The sequence below is a fragment of the Osmerus eperlanus genome, chromosome 24 (assembly GCF_963692335.1).
Source record: "Osmerus eperlanus chromosome 24, fOsmEpe2.1, whole genome shotgun sequence".
NCBI lineage: Eukaryota > Metazoa > Chordata > Actinopteri > Osmeriformes > Osmeridae > Osmerus > Osmerus eperlanus.
The window spans coordinates 2,480,282-2,493,665 of NC_085041.1; the positions used below are offsets into that span (position 1 = coordinate 2,480,282).

The window sequence follows — 13,384 nt, forward strand, 5'->3', positions numbered from 1 at the left end:
CAATGTCCTCGCTTTCCTCGACCTGGGAGTTATCCCAGCATCCCTGCCTGTCAGTTACACAACCATGCGGTGTGGCACACTGCCCCCCCCCACCACACACGCACACACACACAGCCACACACACGCAGTTACTACACTCACTCTCCGTGTTTCTCAATCACAGTGCCGGTCGGACATCTATTGTTGTCGACCGGCCAAACCCAGCAAATGTTTTTCTCACATGGAGTGGTCGCAATGGACATTTCTGTTTGTTCTGTTACAAGTCTGACTGTTCTAATGAATAGAAAGAACACATACACTAAAGACACTTTGCCTTAAAGTTCAGATTCCCATGGATCTCTCTAACCCAAAAGAGACTTGTTGGGTAACTCTTACATAATCAATGTGTTATAAATTGTCGTATTTGTTTAGACTTGGCGTGCCTGTGTTTGGGACAGCAGAGGTAGATCTCAGTAACTAACCCCCCACCCCCCACCCCCTACCACCATCAGCTAAAACAACACACACCAAATTGGCCCAAGGAATCAAAGGAAGAGGTTTGTTTGCCTGTAGTGGAGGAGTCGGCTATAACAGGCCTGGCTGGATGCTGGGTCCAGCTGAGAGACCCTCAATTAGAGTTTATATGGAGGAAAACATCACAGCATTATAAAACCTACACAAAGAGAAGGAAGAGAGGCGCAGAACCAAACACATCAAACCCTGGTCTCTCTCTCACTCTCTCTCTTGGCTTGGCAGGGAGGAACATGACCAACAGAATTTGATGGGTGTTGTGAAAGAGGGTGATGCAGACTGTGTTGGCACACCTTTGAGGGCTTTTTATGTGCTGTCTCATGTTGATGCCCGCAGCAGTTTCTTCACCTGGAATAAAGTGATCCTCCCGAACTAGACAGTTTGAGTACATTTATGCATTTAGCAGACATTTACATTTATGCATTTAGCAGACGTTTTTATCCAAAGCGACTTTCAAGAGAGAGCATACTGTAGTAACATACTGTATATGTTGTAGAGCACGCAGGGGTTTCACACACACACACACACACACAGATCCTACACATCTGTTTTGTTTTAATGCTGAATTAAGCCAACGTGCCATATAAAGGCTTTGATAACTTGACTTTAAGTTAAAAAATATATATATTTCTTTCTCTGTAATTTCATTTTAATCGCTAGTGATTTAATATCATTTTAAAAGGCCCCCTACACACACATGCCCTAATCTTAATGTATGTCATATGACTAGTGTAAAATGTCCTTAGTTACCAAAACCATGCAACCATCATTCCCACTATTGGCATGACTGGAGCTTGGTTACAGGCTTAAACTCCCTGAGAAACACATTTATCTCTCTCACACACACACACACACACACACACACCAAACATCCCTAAACTGCACATGGGACCACTTTCTTCATTAAGTGTTGCCATGAGTGAACAGTATAATAAAAGACCTGAGATCTACTCCACGTATTGTGAATCTCACTCGTGTTAGTGCCTCATTATCAGCATATGTGTGTGTGTTTCGAGTCATGCTAGACCTTGCAAACACCTCTTATCTATTTTCTACTCCAGATCTACAGTATTTTAACTGAGCTTCCGAATGACAGAGAGAAACCAGATAGAAACCAGAGAGAGAGACACCAGAGAAAGACCACAGAGAGAGAGACCAGAGAGAGACCAGAGCGAGAGAGAGCACTGATCCTGTCTGATTCGACCCACATTTCAACCGCGCGATGACCAAACTACACACATTGCTTCCGTTGACAGGTTAATGTTGAGAGTGTATACTAACCTGCATCTTTCTCCATTCATGCATATTGTAACTGGTCAGAGAGAGAGAGTGGGCCTGCTTAGCGTTACTCAGTAAGCCTTGCTGGTCAGTGTGTATGCCTTGGATTATCCTGCCCCCTGGCCCCCTGGCCCCCTGGCCTCCTGGCCCCCATGTAGGCGCTCACGAAACAGCACCTTTAAGCATTTAACAGAGTTCCCAAAGATTTGAGAGGGTAGGAGAGGGTCAAACATGGGGTTTATATTGTGCCTTCAAGCCATGGAAGGAGAGAGGGAGGAGGAGAGAGTGAGGAGGAGAGAGGGACCAGATGGATCAGAGTGCAGAGGTAAATAATGTTACAGTATTAATAACGAGCTATCCCTGCTTTGGGGCCTAAACTGGCTTAATGACAGAGACCTGTATTATATTAGCTCAAACACACACACACACGCCTTGCAGGAGGTCCTATCTGCTCAGATAATCTGTTGCCTCTGGCATTGGGATCTGATGAGCTCTGGTCCTCTAGGATAGCTAATCAACAACAGAGGGGGGGACAGGGATAGGAGGAAGAGGGGGCAGTGAAGGGGAGGGCAGCTCTCTCAACTGTTGTCAAGACGCTTGTCCTCCAAAAGTCATGTTAGCGCTGACGGCTGGAGTGTTCTCTGTCACAGCGCTCTCAGACACTCGGAACCTCTCAGTCTGCCGTCACACAGAGCTGGCCTGCCCTCTGCTGGCTTCACTTGGACATTTTCAAGGATTTAGACTTGGTTTAAGAAATAGCGTTTAATGTTAATATAATTCATAATTTAGTATACAGATAATTAAAAGCTCCTTGCAGTAAAGTAAGACTTACATAAAAGAGTGTTTCTTAACGGCGTGATTTACGTTGTCTGAGGATATAAATGGCATACACAGATGTTTCATGGAACATCTCAGAAATACTTTCACAGCTCTTAAACCTCACGCCATCTTGTATTTAGCAGGGCAAATAATAAGGAGACAAGCAGACATTCTTCACATGGCAACAGGTTGGTTTTCTAGGGTTAGAAAGCAAGACTATTATTGGCCTGGAATGCGACTAGTAAAAAAAAAACAAGTGAATGGATCAATGCACACGTACTTCACAGGTGCCGTGAGCATCACTGGTCCTGTCAGTCAAGCTCAAAGACCCAACAGGAGGGTCGAGCTCTTCTGAAAGCTGAGAGACTGTGTCTAGCAGTGTGCTTCTCTGCGGGACTCCTCGTGCAGCAGGTGTTTGGCTGTTAGCTGTCGCAGTCGAGGTCTTCCCCCTGCTGGTCTTACAGGGGGGGGCAGGAGGAAGGACTGGCTGGGTGTGGGGTACGCAGCATTGCGAGGCACAGCCTCTCCCAAACTATTCCTTCCATCATCGCTTCTCCAGTTTCTTGAACTTGGCCTCTGGAGTGAGAGGAGAGAGGGACAGTGAGACACTCGTCACGGGGAACAAACTCACTCGCCCAGACACCGACTGGCAAAAGAAAACAACTGTGTGGACGCCATCGAACCCGGGTTTATCAAACGGAACATGTTGCAGTGATTCGGCATGTTGGAGACAGGGGCAGGTTTGCTGCCTTATAGCGCCACCTGCTGTTGGGGCTGAAATAGGCAAATGTGACACGTGACTAGACACAGGACTATAATTAGCCCACTAGCTGCTGGGGCCAGTAACACATGACAGACACTTCTCATACCCTCCCCCACCCCATCCACCTGACACACACACACACACACACACACACAGACTAGAGTGAGCCACCTCCTCCGAACATAACTGCTACATTGTACAACAAGGCTAAACATTATACTACTGAGTCTAAAGTGTTCAGCCACAGCCTCCCTGTCTGGGATTCTGCATCACTTGGTAGACAGTAGCTAAGAAGGAGCGCGTATCCACTTGCAGCCAGGATAAATATAGAGCTGCAATATGAGGCCAGGCCAGTGAATCTGTGTGTGTGTGTGTGTGTGTCAGACTTTCAGTCTGTGTATCCGTCTTCAAGTGTATCACCTAGTTTCTTGGAGTACGTATCCAGTTTGTAGGCAGCCTGCTCCAGGGATGACACCTGCTCCTCGATCTGATTGATCTGGTCCAAGTACGGCTGCAGACTGGCGTCTGAACACAGAAACACACACACACGGTCAGATGTGCTCCTAGCAGACCAAGAGCACATGCCGGCCTCATAGGTTTTACCGACAGAATGTGAAACGGTGCGTTTGGTTTGGTCAGTGCTACAGCAGGGTGTCTGGTCTCTGGGAGAGACTCAGCTACAGCAGGGTGTCTGGTCTCTGGGAGAGACTCAGCTACAGCAGGGTGTCTGGTCTCTGGGAGAGACTCAGCTACAGCAGGGTGTCTGGTCTCTGGGAGAGACTCAGCTACAGCAGGGTGTCTGGTCTCTGGGAGAGACTCAGCTACAGCAGGGTGTCTGGTCTCTGGGAGAGACTCAGCTACAGCAGGGTGTCTGGTCTCTGGGAGAGACTCAGCTACAGCAGGGTGTCTGGTCTCTGGGAGAGACTCAGCTACAGCAGGGTGTCTGGTCTCTGGGAGAGACTCAGCTACAGCAGGGTGTCTGGTATCTGGGAGAGACTCAGCTACAGCAGGGTGTCTGGTCTCTGGGAGAGACTCAGCTACAGCAGGGTGTCTGGTCTCTGGGAGAGACTCAGCTACAGCAGGGTGTCTGGTCTCTGGGAGAGACTCAGCTACAGCAGGGTGTCTGGTCTCTGGGAGAGACTCAGCTACAGCAGGGTGTCTGGTCTCTGGGAGAGACTCAACTACAGCAGGGTGTCTGGTCTCTGGGAGAGACTCAGCTACAGCAGGGTGTCTGGTCTCTGGGAGAGACTCAGCTACAGCAGGGTGTCTGGTCTCTGGGAGAGACTCAGCTACAGCAGGGTGTCTGGTCTCTGGGAGAGACTCACACTTGTTGTTTAGGTCCTGCAGGTTTCGGCTGATGTTGATGCTGATGTCTTTCATCTCCATGTACTTCAGGCTGGTCAGCTTGTTCATGTTCTCTAGCAGACGGTAGTCCTCACAGGTGCCTGGACATGGTGGACGGAAAAGTGGATGGGGACGAAATAAAAAGTTGAGCGTTCTGATCTGTTCTCCAACCAAGGGCTAGTCCTCAGAGATCGGAGGCTGTTTGGTTAGGGGTTACACCGAATCACACACACGACTGGAGACAGACCTGTGAGTTCTCCTTGTAGAAACACAGCCATCTTGTCGAACATGTCCGTGCACAGCTCGTTAATGTCCGGTTCGGCTGGCTCGGTGGCCTCCTCTGCCGTCTCCACCCCACCGTCACCTGTACACACACACACACACACACACACACACACACACACACACACACACACACACACACACACACACACACACACACACACACACACACACACACACACACACACACACACACACACACACACACACACACACACACACACACACACACACACACACCGAATTTTTTAATGTAAGAACACAACTTTAGTGAAGTTATATCAGTACTATGTCCTCTTGACTTTAGGCCATGGTATACTGTGGCTAGCGGGTGCATATCATCTGATCTTGTACCATTTTAAGCGTCGTATTATTTTAAGCTGCAAAGCAAGCAGCCACTGGATGCGGTCAGGAGGGCAGTTTATTGTTAGCCTGCTAGCATTAGCTTGGTAGCTATACTACAAGCGCAGCTAACTGGCGACACTCACTGTTAGTGCTGGGCTTCTTAGGCGCGGGTATTAGACTTTCGGTTGCATTCTCCGGTGCCGCTGCTGCCTCTGCCTGGGTATCGCTGCCCCCAGCTAGGTTCAGCGCCGTTGGATGGGCCATAGGTACCCTGGAGATACTGTCCATTGCTGCAGCCTCCTCCCCCGTGGCAGCCATTTTCCCTGTCAGTCAGCCAGAGAGTCACATGACTCGAAAATAAACGTGACGCCCTCTTTCCCCCTCGCGCCACACCCTTTTTGACAGGTGCCTTTTGTAGTTTCCGCTACAATGAAAACATCAACAGTTCGATCAATACCGCATCGAGTGAATTAGAGAAATATTTAGACTCACAATAAATAGTCAGCAAATGCGTTATGATCTTTGCTCTGCTCGGTAGCAGTCCGTCTGCTCTTCCGTCCATGCATGCCTCCACAACAAGTAAACATCTAGAAATCTTTAAATTCGTATAAATGCTAGGTGGACCACTTAAATTGTATATTTAAAAAAAATAAACAAGACAATAGAATAGATCAGTTGCATGACAGGGTGACGCACTACGCATCCACGGAAACGTCTAGTGCTGTAGTGGGAATCCATCGTGACAGGCTAACAGCGGACTGTAAACATGGCGGCGTGCACGGCTGCAGGGCTGTGCTGTACATCCCGTTATTAACAGATTTTGAGATACCGAAACACCGAAATCATGGAGACCGAAGAGGAACAACATATGACAACTCTCCTCTGCATGGGCTTTCCAGACCCTGTTGCGATACGGAAGGCGCTCCGCTTGGCAAAGAACGATATCAACGAAGCAGTAGCACTTCTAACAAATGAAAGCCCCGGACTTGGGTACGGATATGAGCCGATGGAAAGCGGGCCTGCCCCGGGACCCGGCTCCAGTGGTGATGGGGAGACCAGCGGGCGGACTGGCACTGGAGGGTTTGACCCGCCGCCTGCTTACCACGATGTAGTGGATAGCGAGGTAAGGTTCAACATGGGCTTGTTTTTACAATTCAACGAGGTTGAGGGAACTCAGTCAGTAAGGCTCGCCCATTCCTCATACTCATGCATGCGCCCAGCCTGGATGTCAAAGCGGGAGGGAAAACACGCGACGTTCGCTGAGCAAGCTACTGCCAGAGATCTTTGCATGCATTCATAAAAAGCCAAGCGATAGCTCAGAATATAACTCGTTTATTAGCACATTTTGCATTGCGATGCAGTGTTTTAGCATGCGTGCAGAGACACTTTACACTTAACACTACCAGGCTAGCTAGCTAAATAGCTAGATGCTAATGCTAGCTAATGTGGCTCTCGCGGTCAGCCAGTGAGATGGTTAGCTAATACCTAGCTAACTTTCGCTATCTGTTCTGATTGACTGGCTAGCCATCTCGCCAAAGTAGCTCGCTGGTGCTTGGGGGAGGGGAATTCGAACGAGGCGCGAACCATTGGACATGTAGCTTTAACCAATTACACAATTTAGCTAATTAGCTACCCGTTGTCAATGTGTAAATGTAGCTATCTAACTCAACAACAGTGTCCAAAGTGTAATCTCAGAGAATATTACACTACACTCAGAGAGAGGTATCCTAGATGGCTGTTAGTCAGGTGGCTAGCAGAAGCATACTTTCCAGCGCTTAAAGCTAGCAAGCTTTTTTGACGGTAAAGTGAAATTAGGGACTGAGATTTGTTATTGCTAAAACTAATTGGCAGATCTAAAGTTATGTGACCCATCTTGAGTTTGATAGCTTGCTCACTACGGGAATCCTAACATTGGAACTCCAAGGAGGATATTAAACGATGTCGTAAAAGCAAAGTTTGAACTGGAAATGTACGTTCCCCTCCATTTAACAAACAAGCTAATTCAACATTTTATTAATTATGTAATAAGGGACAGATTCAGACTCGTCGTGATCTACCTCGGGGGTAGGGCAAAGGAAAGCTGTATGATTGCTGTCAGTCATTGCCAGGAAATACAATTTTCATATGTACTTTCCACAGCTTTGGGCTCTGTGTTCCTAGTCACTAAACACCTTCAAGACAAGTGCGAGTTTGGTGTTCACCTTCCCAGATCCCCTTAAGTTTGTAAGTCCTTACAATGACGAAGGCCTTTCCCTCTGTCTGTGGAATGACTCAACTGAAGAGGTGAGGTCCAGATAGAGCACAGCGTACATAAACATCAACATGTTTTGAAACACAACCTGTTTGCCTGGTTGTCAAGGTGACATCACGCCTGTTTCTTCTAAACAAAGCCCTTCTCCGAAGGGAGAGATGATACCAGGACACTGGCCGTGAAGTCCTACGCAATACCTTGGATGTCACAACTCGTAATCGGTTAAGTTTCGAAACGAAATGTGCCACTGCGGCCTAAGCAACTGTTTATCTGACGAGGAGGTGGTCGAATGAAAGTTGGCTTTTAAATCCTAAATCTCCTCGTGCACAGGTTGAGATGAATGACGTAATGCCCTGCTACTCTTACCTATTCTCACTGTCTCCTTGTCCTTCTCCTACACTCTACCTTCCCTGGTTTATTTTGCATGTTTGGCTTGATATTTTCCCTCTTTCATTCCCATGTGTCTAGTAAGTTCAGGGAGTTCTGTCTCTCTCTCTCTCTGTCTGCTGCGTTTGTGCTTAAGAGGCATGTCACAGGTCTCTGGCCCCATGTTCCTCCTAAATATAGCCCTGCAGTCTCTCATACACACACACACACACACACACACACACTCTGCAGTCTCTGTAATGTAGTGATCTCTAAGGGGTTGTGGGATGCATAGTAACAGACTAGGGGCTCAGTTACCTTGCCACCCTGCACACACACACACACACACACACACACACACACACACAGGGACCGACCCTCAGAGCAGCTCTGCACACTCCCAACATCATTTGATTCTGGTGTCCGAAAGACTCAGCTGCTGTGGTGAAGAGTGTCTAATCCAGACAGAGAGAAGGCACACCCAGGAGGCCTGTTCTGTGTCTCGAGTCAGAAAGATTCTTCTGAATGACTTCTGATAGGGACTCTGTGTGGCGTTTCTCTTCTAAATGACCTTTAACCTTAGTGTGGAACTGCAGCACTCGTCCCTACCAGCCGTTGTCCATCTCTATCCATTCCTCTGACGGGGAAGCTAGGATGAAACCTGATGCTGTTCTATCCCCTCTGCTATTTCCTCCTCTTCCATTCTCCATCCATCCATCCATCCATCCATCCATCCATCCATGCATCCTGTAGATCAATAATTGTATCCGTATGCAGTTATGGATGAATAGCCTGACTGAGTTAGCGACTGTATTCTGATATTTTAGAGATCCTTTTCTAACAAGCGTTGTATTTACTTTGACGAGTGTATCCTTATCAGGTTTTACTGGGATATGGACTGTGATAACCTAGCAGGTTATCAAAACCTGAAACAAAATACTTCATATTGTCGTAGCCCGGTCTAAAATTGAGCTCATCCATCCATACACAGAGAGTTAACGTAACGTTGATTGCCACAGCTAATATGTCATGAATATGCATATCAAGCATCATAAATGTGTAACCAGCCTGCAATACTATGTAAATAATTCAATAAGTCATTCTGTCCGTTCATTTTGTATGGCAAGCGATGTTCTTCAGACAGGGACCAGGATGACACGATGCATACACACAGTGCTCTAGTATTACAGCAATAACACTCTGTACACCCCAGTGACACGATGGTGGGCCAGTGAACCATTTTAGCAGACTAGCCCGCCTGTTTCAGCTGGCTGGCTGGTGTTTGATATTGAGGAAGGGAGAGATTGAAGGAGAGAGGATGGAGGAAAGAGAGGGAAAAAGAGATTGAAGGAGAGAGAATAAAATGCAATATGCAATAAGAGAGGATGAAGGGAGGAAGGGATGTAGAAACACCGAGGCCAGGAGGAGGGAGGGAGGGAGGGGAAGGATCAGGAGAGGAGATGACTTTCAAAATGACTGCGGTTTTTCCTCCGAGGGAGAAGCACTGTCGTCGCCCTCCATGACCCTGCAAAGGAAACGTGTGCTCTCACACACACACACACACACACACACACACACAGATACTCCTCACACAGGAATACAGCTGGTACTTAAAGGCTCTAGCTAAGAGCCTGGAGAGTCTATTTTAGACAGGAAAACAGGAGTAGCTTGTTGCTGAAATGCTTGTTACTATATAACCACAGGACTGACTGGCCTTGTCCTTGTGTGTTGCAGAGGAGCAATGACGAGAATGGGAACTGCTCCGGAAGCAGCATGGAGTTCCCCACCACTAACCTCTATGAGCTGGAGAGCAGAGTGTTCACCGATCACTGGTCCATCCCCTACAAGAGGGAGGAGTCGCTGGGAAAGTGCCTCGTCGCATCCACCTGCCTCGCCAAACTTGGTAAGATTGTTTGTTTTGGTTTGTGCATATTTACATTTAGTCATTTTTGTGTGTGTGTGTTGGAGAGGTTGTGTGTGTGTGTTGGAGGGGTTTGTGTGTGTGTGTGGGCAGGCGGTGTTTATTGCTGGTGGATTGGTGTTTGTTTAATTTAGATGTACATCAAGGATTTCTTTGTTTTTAGTACTGTGTGTAGGAAGAATGTTCTGTGTGATCTGTTTGGAAGCTTTTCACGCATATGATGCTATTCGAGGCACAGTTGCTACATCAGGTGACTAAGGACCCGTGGCCAAGTCCTCAGCAGAGATGAGGGATGTGCTGTTTACCTGTCTGTCTCCTCCCCCCTGCCTCTGCCTGTCTCCTCCCCCCTGCCTCCATCTGTCTCCTCCCCTCTGCCTCCGTCTTTTTCCTCCCCCCTGTCTCCGTCTTTCTCCTCTCCCCTGCCTCTGCCTGTCTCCTCCCCCCTGCCTCTGCCTGTCTCCTCCCCCCTGCCTCCATCTGTCTCCTCTCCCTGCCTCCTCCCCCCTGCCTCCATCTGTCTCCTCTCCCTGTCTCCTCCCCCCTGCCTCCATCTGTCTCATCTCCCTGCCTCCTCCCCCCTGCCTCCGTCCGTCTCCTCCCCCCTGCCTCTGCCTGTCTCCTCCCCCCTGCCTCCTCCCCCTGCCTCCACCTGTCTCCTCTCCCCTACCTTCATCTGTCTCCTCCCCCTGCCTCCTCCCCCCTGCCTCCATCTGTCTCCTCCCCTCTGCCTCCGTCTTTCTCCTCCCCCCTGCCTCCGTCTTTCTCCTCTCCCCTGCCTCTGCCTGTCTCCTCCCCCCTGCCTCCGCCTGTCTCCTCCCCCCTGCCTCCATCTGTCTCCTCTCCCTGCCTCCTCCCCCCTGCCTCTGCCTGTCCTCCCCCCTGCCTCCATCTGTCTCCTCTCCCTGCCTCCTCCCCCCTGCCTCCGTCTGTCTCCTCCCCCCTGCCTCTGCCTGTCTCCTCCCCCCTGCCTCCTCCCCCTGCCTCCACCTGTCTCCTCTCCCCTACCTTCATCTGTCTCCTCCCCCTGCCTCCTCCCCCCTGCCTCCTCCCCCCCTGCCTCCATCTGTCTGCCTCCTCCCCCCTGCCTCCGCCTGTCTCCTCCCCCCTGCCTCCGCCTGTCTCCTCCCCCCTGCCTCCATCTGTCTGCCTCCTCCCCCCTGCCTCCGCCTGTCTCCTCCCCCCTGCCTCCGCCTGTCTCCTCCCCCCTGCCTCCTCCCCCCCTGCCTCCATCTGTCTGCCTCCTCCCCCCTGCCTCCGCCTGTCTCCTCCCCCCTGCCTCCGCCTGTCTCCTCCCCCCTGTCTCCTCCGCCTGTCTCCTCCCCCCTGCCTCCATCTTCCTCAGGTCTGGCCGACGCCGACGAGAACTGCAAGCGCTTCATGGACCGCTGCATGCACGAGGCCTTCAAAAAGGTGAGATGTTTATTTATACAACCCAACTGCTGCCACGCAGCTAAAACCCATCAACATGATGACGCGCCGCCAACGCGGAGCGCTAACCAGACGTCAGAGCGAGAGCGTGTGAGAGGTCTGTCACCAACCCCATCCTTCCCCCCCTCTCCTCTCCTAGCTGCTGACCAGCAGCGCGGTCCATAAGTGGGGCACAGAGATCCATGAGGGGATCTATAACATGTTAATGCTGCTGGTGGAGCTGGTGGCCGAGAGGGTCAAACAGGACCCCATACCTGTAGGCCTCATGGGGGTCCTGACCATGGTGAGCAAGCACTCAACACACACACACAACGCACACACACACACACACACCATGATCCATATACAACTTCTTGTGCCCTCCTGGCGTTAGGTTATCTGCTGCACTATGTGCGCTGTTTGTTTGTTCCCTCGGATCAGAGCTAAATGAAGAAATATCCTGTCGATCTCCACCAAATAGTCTAGACGTATCTGTGGCGTGTTCTACAGACGTATCTGTGGCGTGTTCTACAGACGTTCTCTCATGGTTCTACAGACGTTCTCTCATGTCTTGCTGTGTGTCCCAGGCCTTCAACCCGGACAACGAGTACCACTTCAAGAACCGGATGAAGGCTTGCCAGAGAAACTGGGCCGAGGTGTTTGGAGAGGAGAACGTGTTTGCCATCTCCCCGAGCAACGCCTATCAAAAGGTAACACTGTGTGTGTAATTGGGTGTGCTTTGCCTTCGGCAAGGGCACAACCTTTGTTCTCTCACATATATATTATTATTATTTTTATTTCTTTTTGCCCCCCTAAAACTCAGTCAATATTTGGCCTACATACACAACCTAGGTGTCAAAAGTTTCGTCTTGGTAGCCATTAAGTTGCTTCTATTGGGATTTACGTTCCGTTGCATGGTTTAAGTGGAAATTAAGTTTTTGTGGCGAAAAGTGAAGCTAACTTACGTCACTAACGTCACGAAAACTCGCGTGACTACCTCTAGCAGAACATTAGTTTAGCAGCTCGTTAACTTCTGGGAGATAGTTGTAAAAATGTCATTCAAAAACGGACCCCTGTGCAACCGACGCAAGCAAGCACACCCTACAATTTCCCCAGAAATTGTAAACTCTCTAGTGCATATTTGTGTTTCTGTGAAAGTGGCTTCAGGGTAAACATCCAGTTTAGTGTGTGAGGTAGAAGTGCATGGGAGCTTCTCTGATCTGGTGTTGTGTAACTAGACTGTGGCGCTGTGCTTAGTGTGACTGACACATAGCAACTGTGAGGGGGGGGGGGGACTCAAATTCCTGCTCTGGCGTGCGTGTGTGTGCGTGTGTGTGTTGTTCATATTAGTCTGCACATACGTGGAAGTGTGTTTGGTTTGTGTTCCTAGCTGGACAGTGAATGCTCTGACTGAACAGTGTGTGTTTGTTTCAGGAACCTCACGGCTGGTTGGTAGACCTGGTGAACCGGGTGAGTTTAACACCAACCCACGCCTCGTAAATACCTCAGTGACCCCCCCCACACACACACACACACACACACACACACACACACACAGGCTATCTTTTCTGTCTCTTGTTTCTTTCTTACTCCATTATTATCTCTGTCTCATCTCTCTCTCCCTCCCTCTCTCTTTCTCTTATCTATCTGTAGTTTGGGGAGATGGGAGGATTCACTGCCATCCAGACCAAGCTCAACACAGAGGAGATTGAGATTGGGGTAAGAGAAAGAACACACACACACTCACACACACACACACACTCACATTCCTCTCTCTGTTCAGCCCCCAGTACACTGACCTGGCTGACTCACAGAGGGAGAGGGGGGTCGTTGATGAAACAGTTATCCCAGTCGGATAGTGTGTGTGTGTGTGGGGGGGGGGGGGGGGTTAGACAGACAGACTTTGGGACGGCTTATCCAGGCGAAAGGTCATCTTGTTTACTTCAGGATTCTCTGTTCTCGGTGACAGGGCAGTGAGACGCACTCTTGCCCTCCTCCAAAGAGAGAGAGAGAGAGTGTGTGTGCGTGTGTGTGGAATTGTGACTCAGAGCAGAGTGCCTGTGTGCTGGAGTGAGTGTCCGGCCTGAATCCCCACAGG

At 49.6% G+C, this 13,384-nt stretch overlaps 2 protein-coding genes across 2 annotated transcripts in view; one reads left to right on the forward strand and one right to left on the reverse strand.

The window, feature by feature from the left end:
- Positions 1 to 2,531: 2,531 nt before the first annotated feature.
- Positions 2,532 to 5,745, reverse strand: bloc1s2 (biogenesis of lysosomal organelles complex-1, subunit 2). Its single transcript, XM_062450292.1, has 5 exons — positions 5,485 to 5,745; positions 4,962 to 5,078; positions 4,696 to 4,815; positions 3,791 to 3,895; positions 2,532 to 3,183 (listed from the first exon to the last, which is right to left on the reverse strand). Exons 1-5 carry the CDS (start codon positions 5,657 to 5,659, stop codon positions 3,152 to 3,154), a joined length of 549 nt encoding a protein of 182 aa, XP_062306276.1. The 5' UTR covers positions 5,660 to 5,745; the 3' UTR covers positions 2,532 to 3,151.
- Positions 5,746 to 5,756: 11 nt separating this feature from the next.
- LOC134010814 (ubiquitin carboxyl-terminal hydrolase 24-like) overlaps positions 5,757 to 13,384 on the forward strand; it is an 8,113-nt gene continuing 485 nt past the window's right edge. Inside the window, exons 1-7 of the mRNA XM_062450097.1 lie at positions 5,757 to 6,464; positions 9,693 to 9,861; positions 11,222 to 11,289; positions 11,447 to 11,590; positions 11,874 to 11,996; positions 12,721 to 12,756; positions 12,940 to 13,005. Coding sequence (XP_062306081.1) covers positions 6,186 to 6,464; positions 9,693 to 9,861; positions 11,222 to 11,289; positions 11,447 to 11,590; positions 11,874 to 11,996; positions 12,721 to 12,756; positions 12,940 to 13,005 — 885 coding nt within the window. The 5' untranslated portion in view covers positions 5,757 to 6,185. The remainder of the gene's footprint in view (positions 6,465 to 9,692; positions 9,862 to 11,221; positions 11,290 to 11,446; positions 11,591 to 11,873; positions 11,997 to 12,720; positions 12,757 to 12,939; positions 13,006 to 13,384) is intronic.

Bases quoted from the DNA above. Each gene is read 5' to 3' on its own strand.
- bloc1s2 (XM_062450292.1), bottom strand. From the start codon at position 5,659: ATGGCTGCCACGGGGGAGGAGGCTGCAGCAATGGACAGTATCTCCAGG. The intron at 3,896-4,695 runs GTGAGTCTCTCC...TTCTGTGTTCAG, and splicing joins GCAGGACCTAAACAACAAGT to ACGCCAGTCTGCAGCCGTAC. The intron at 3,184-3,790 runs GTGATACACTTG...CTCTCACTCCAG, and splicing joins TACGTACTCCAAGAAACTAG to AGGCCAAGTTCAAGAAACTG.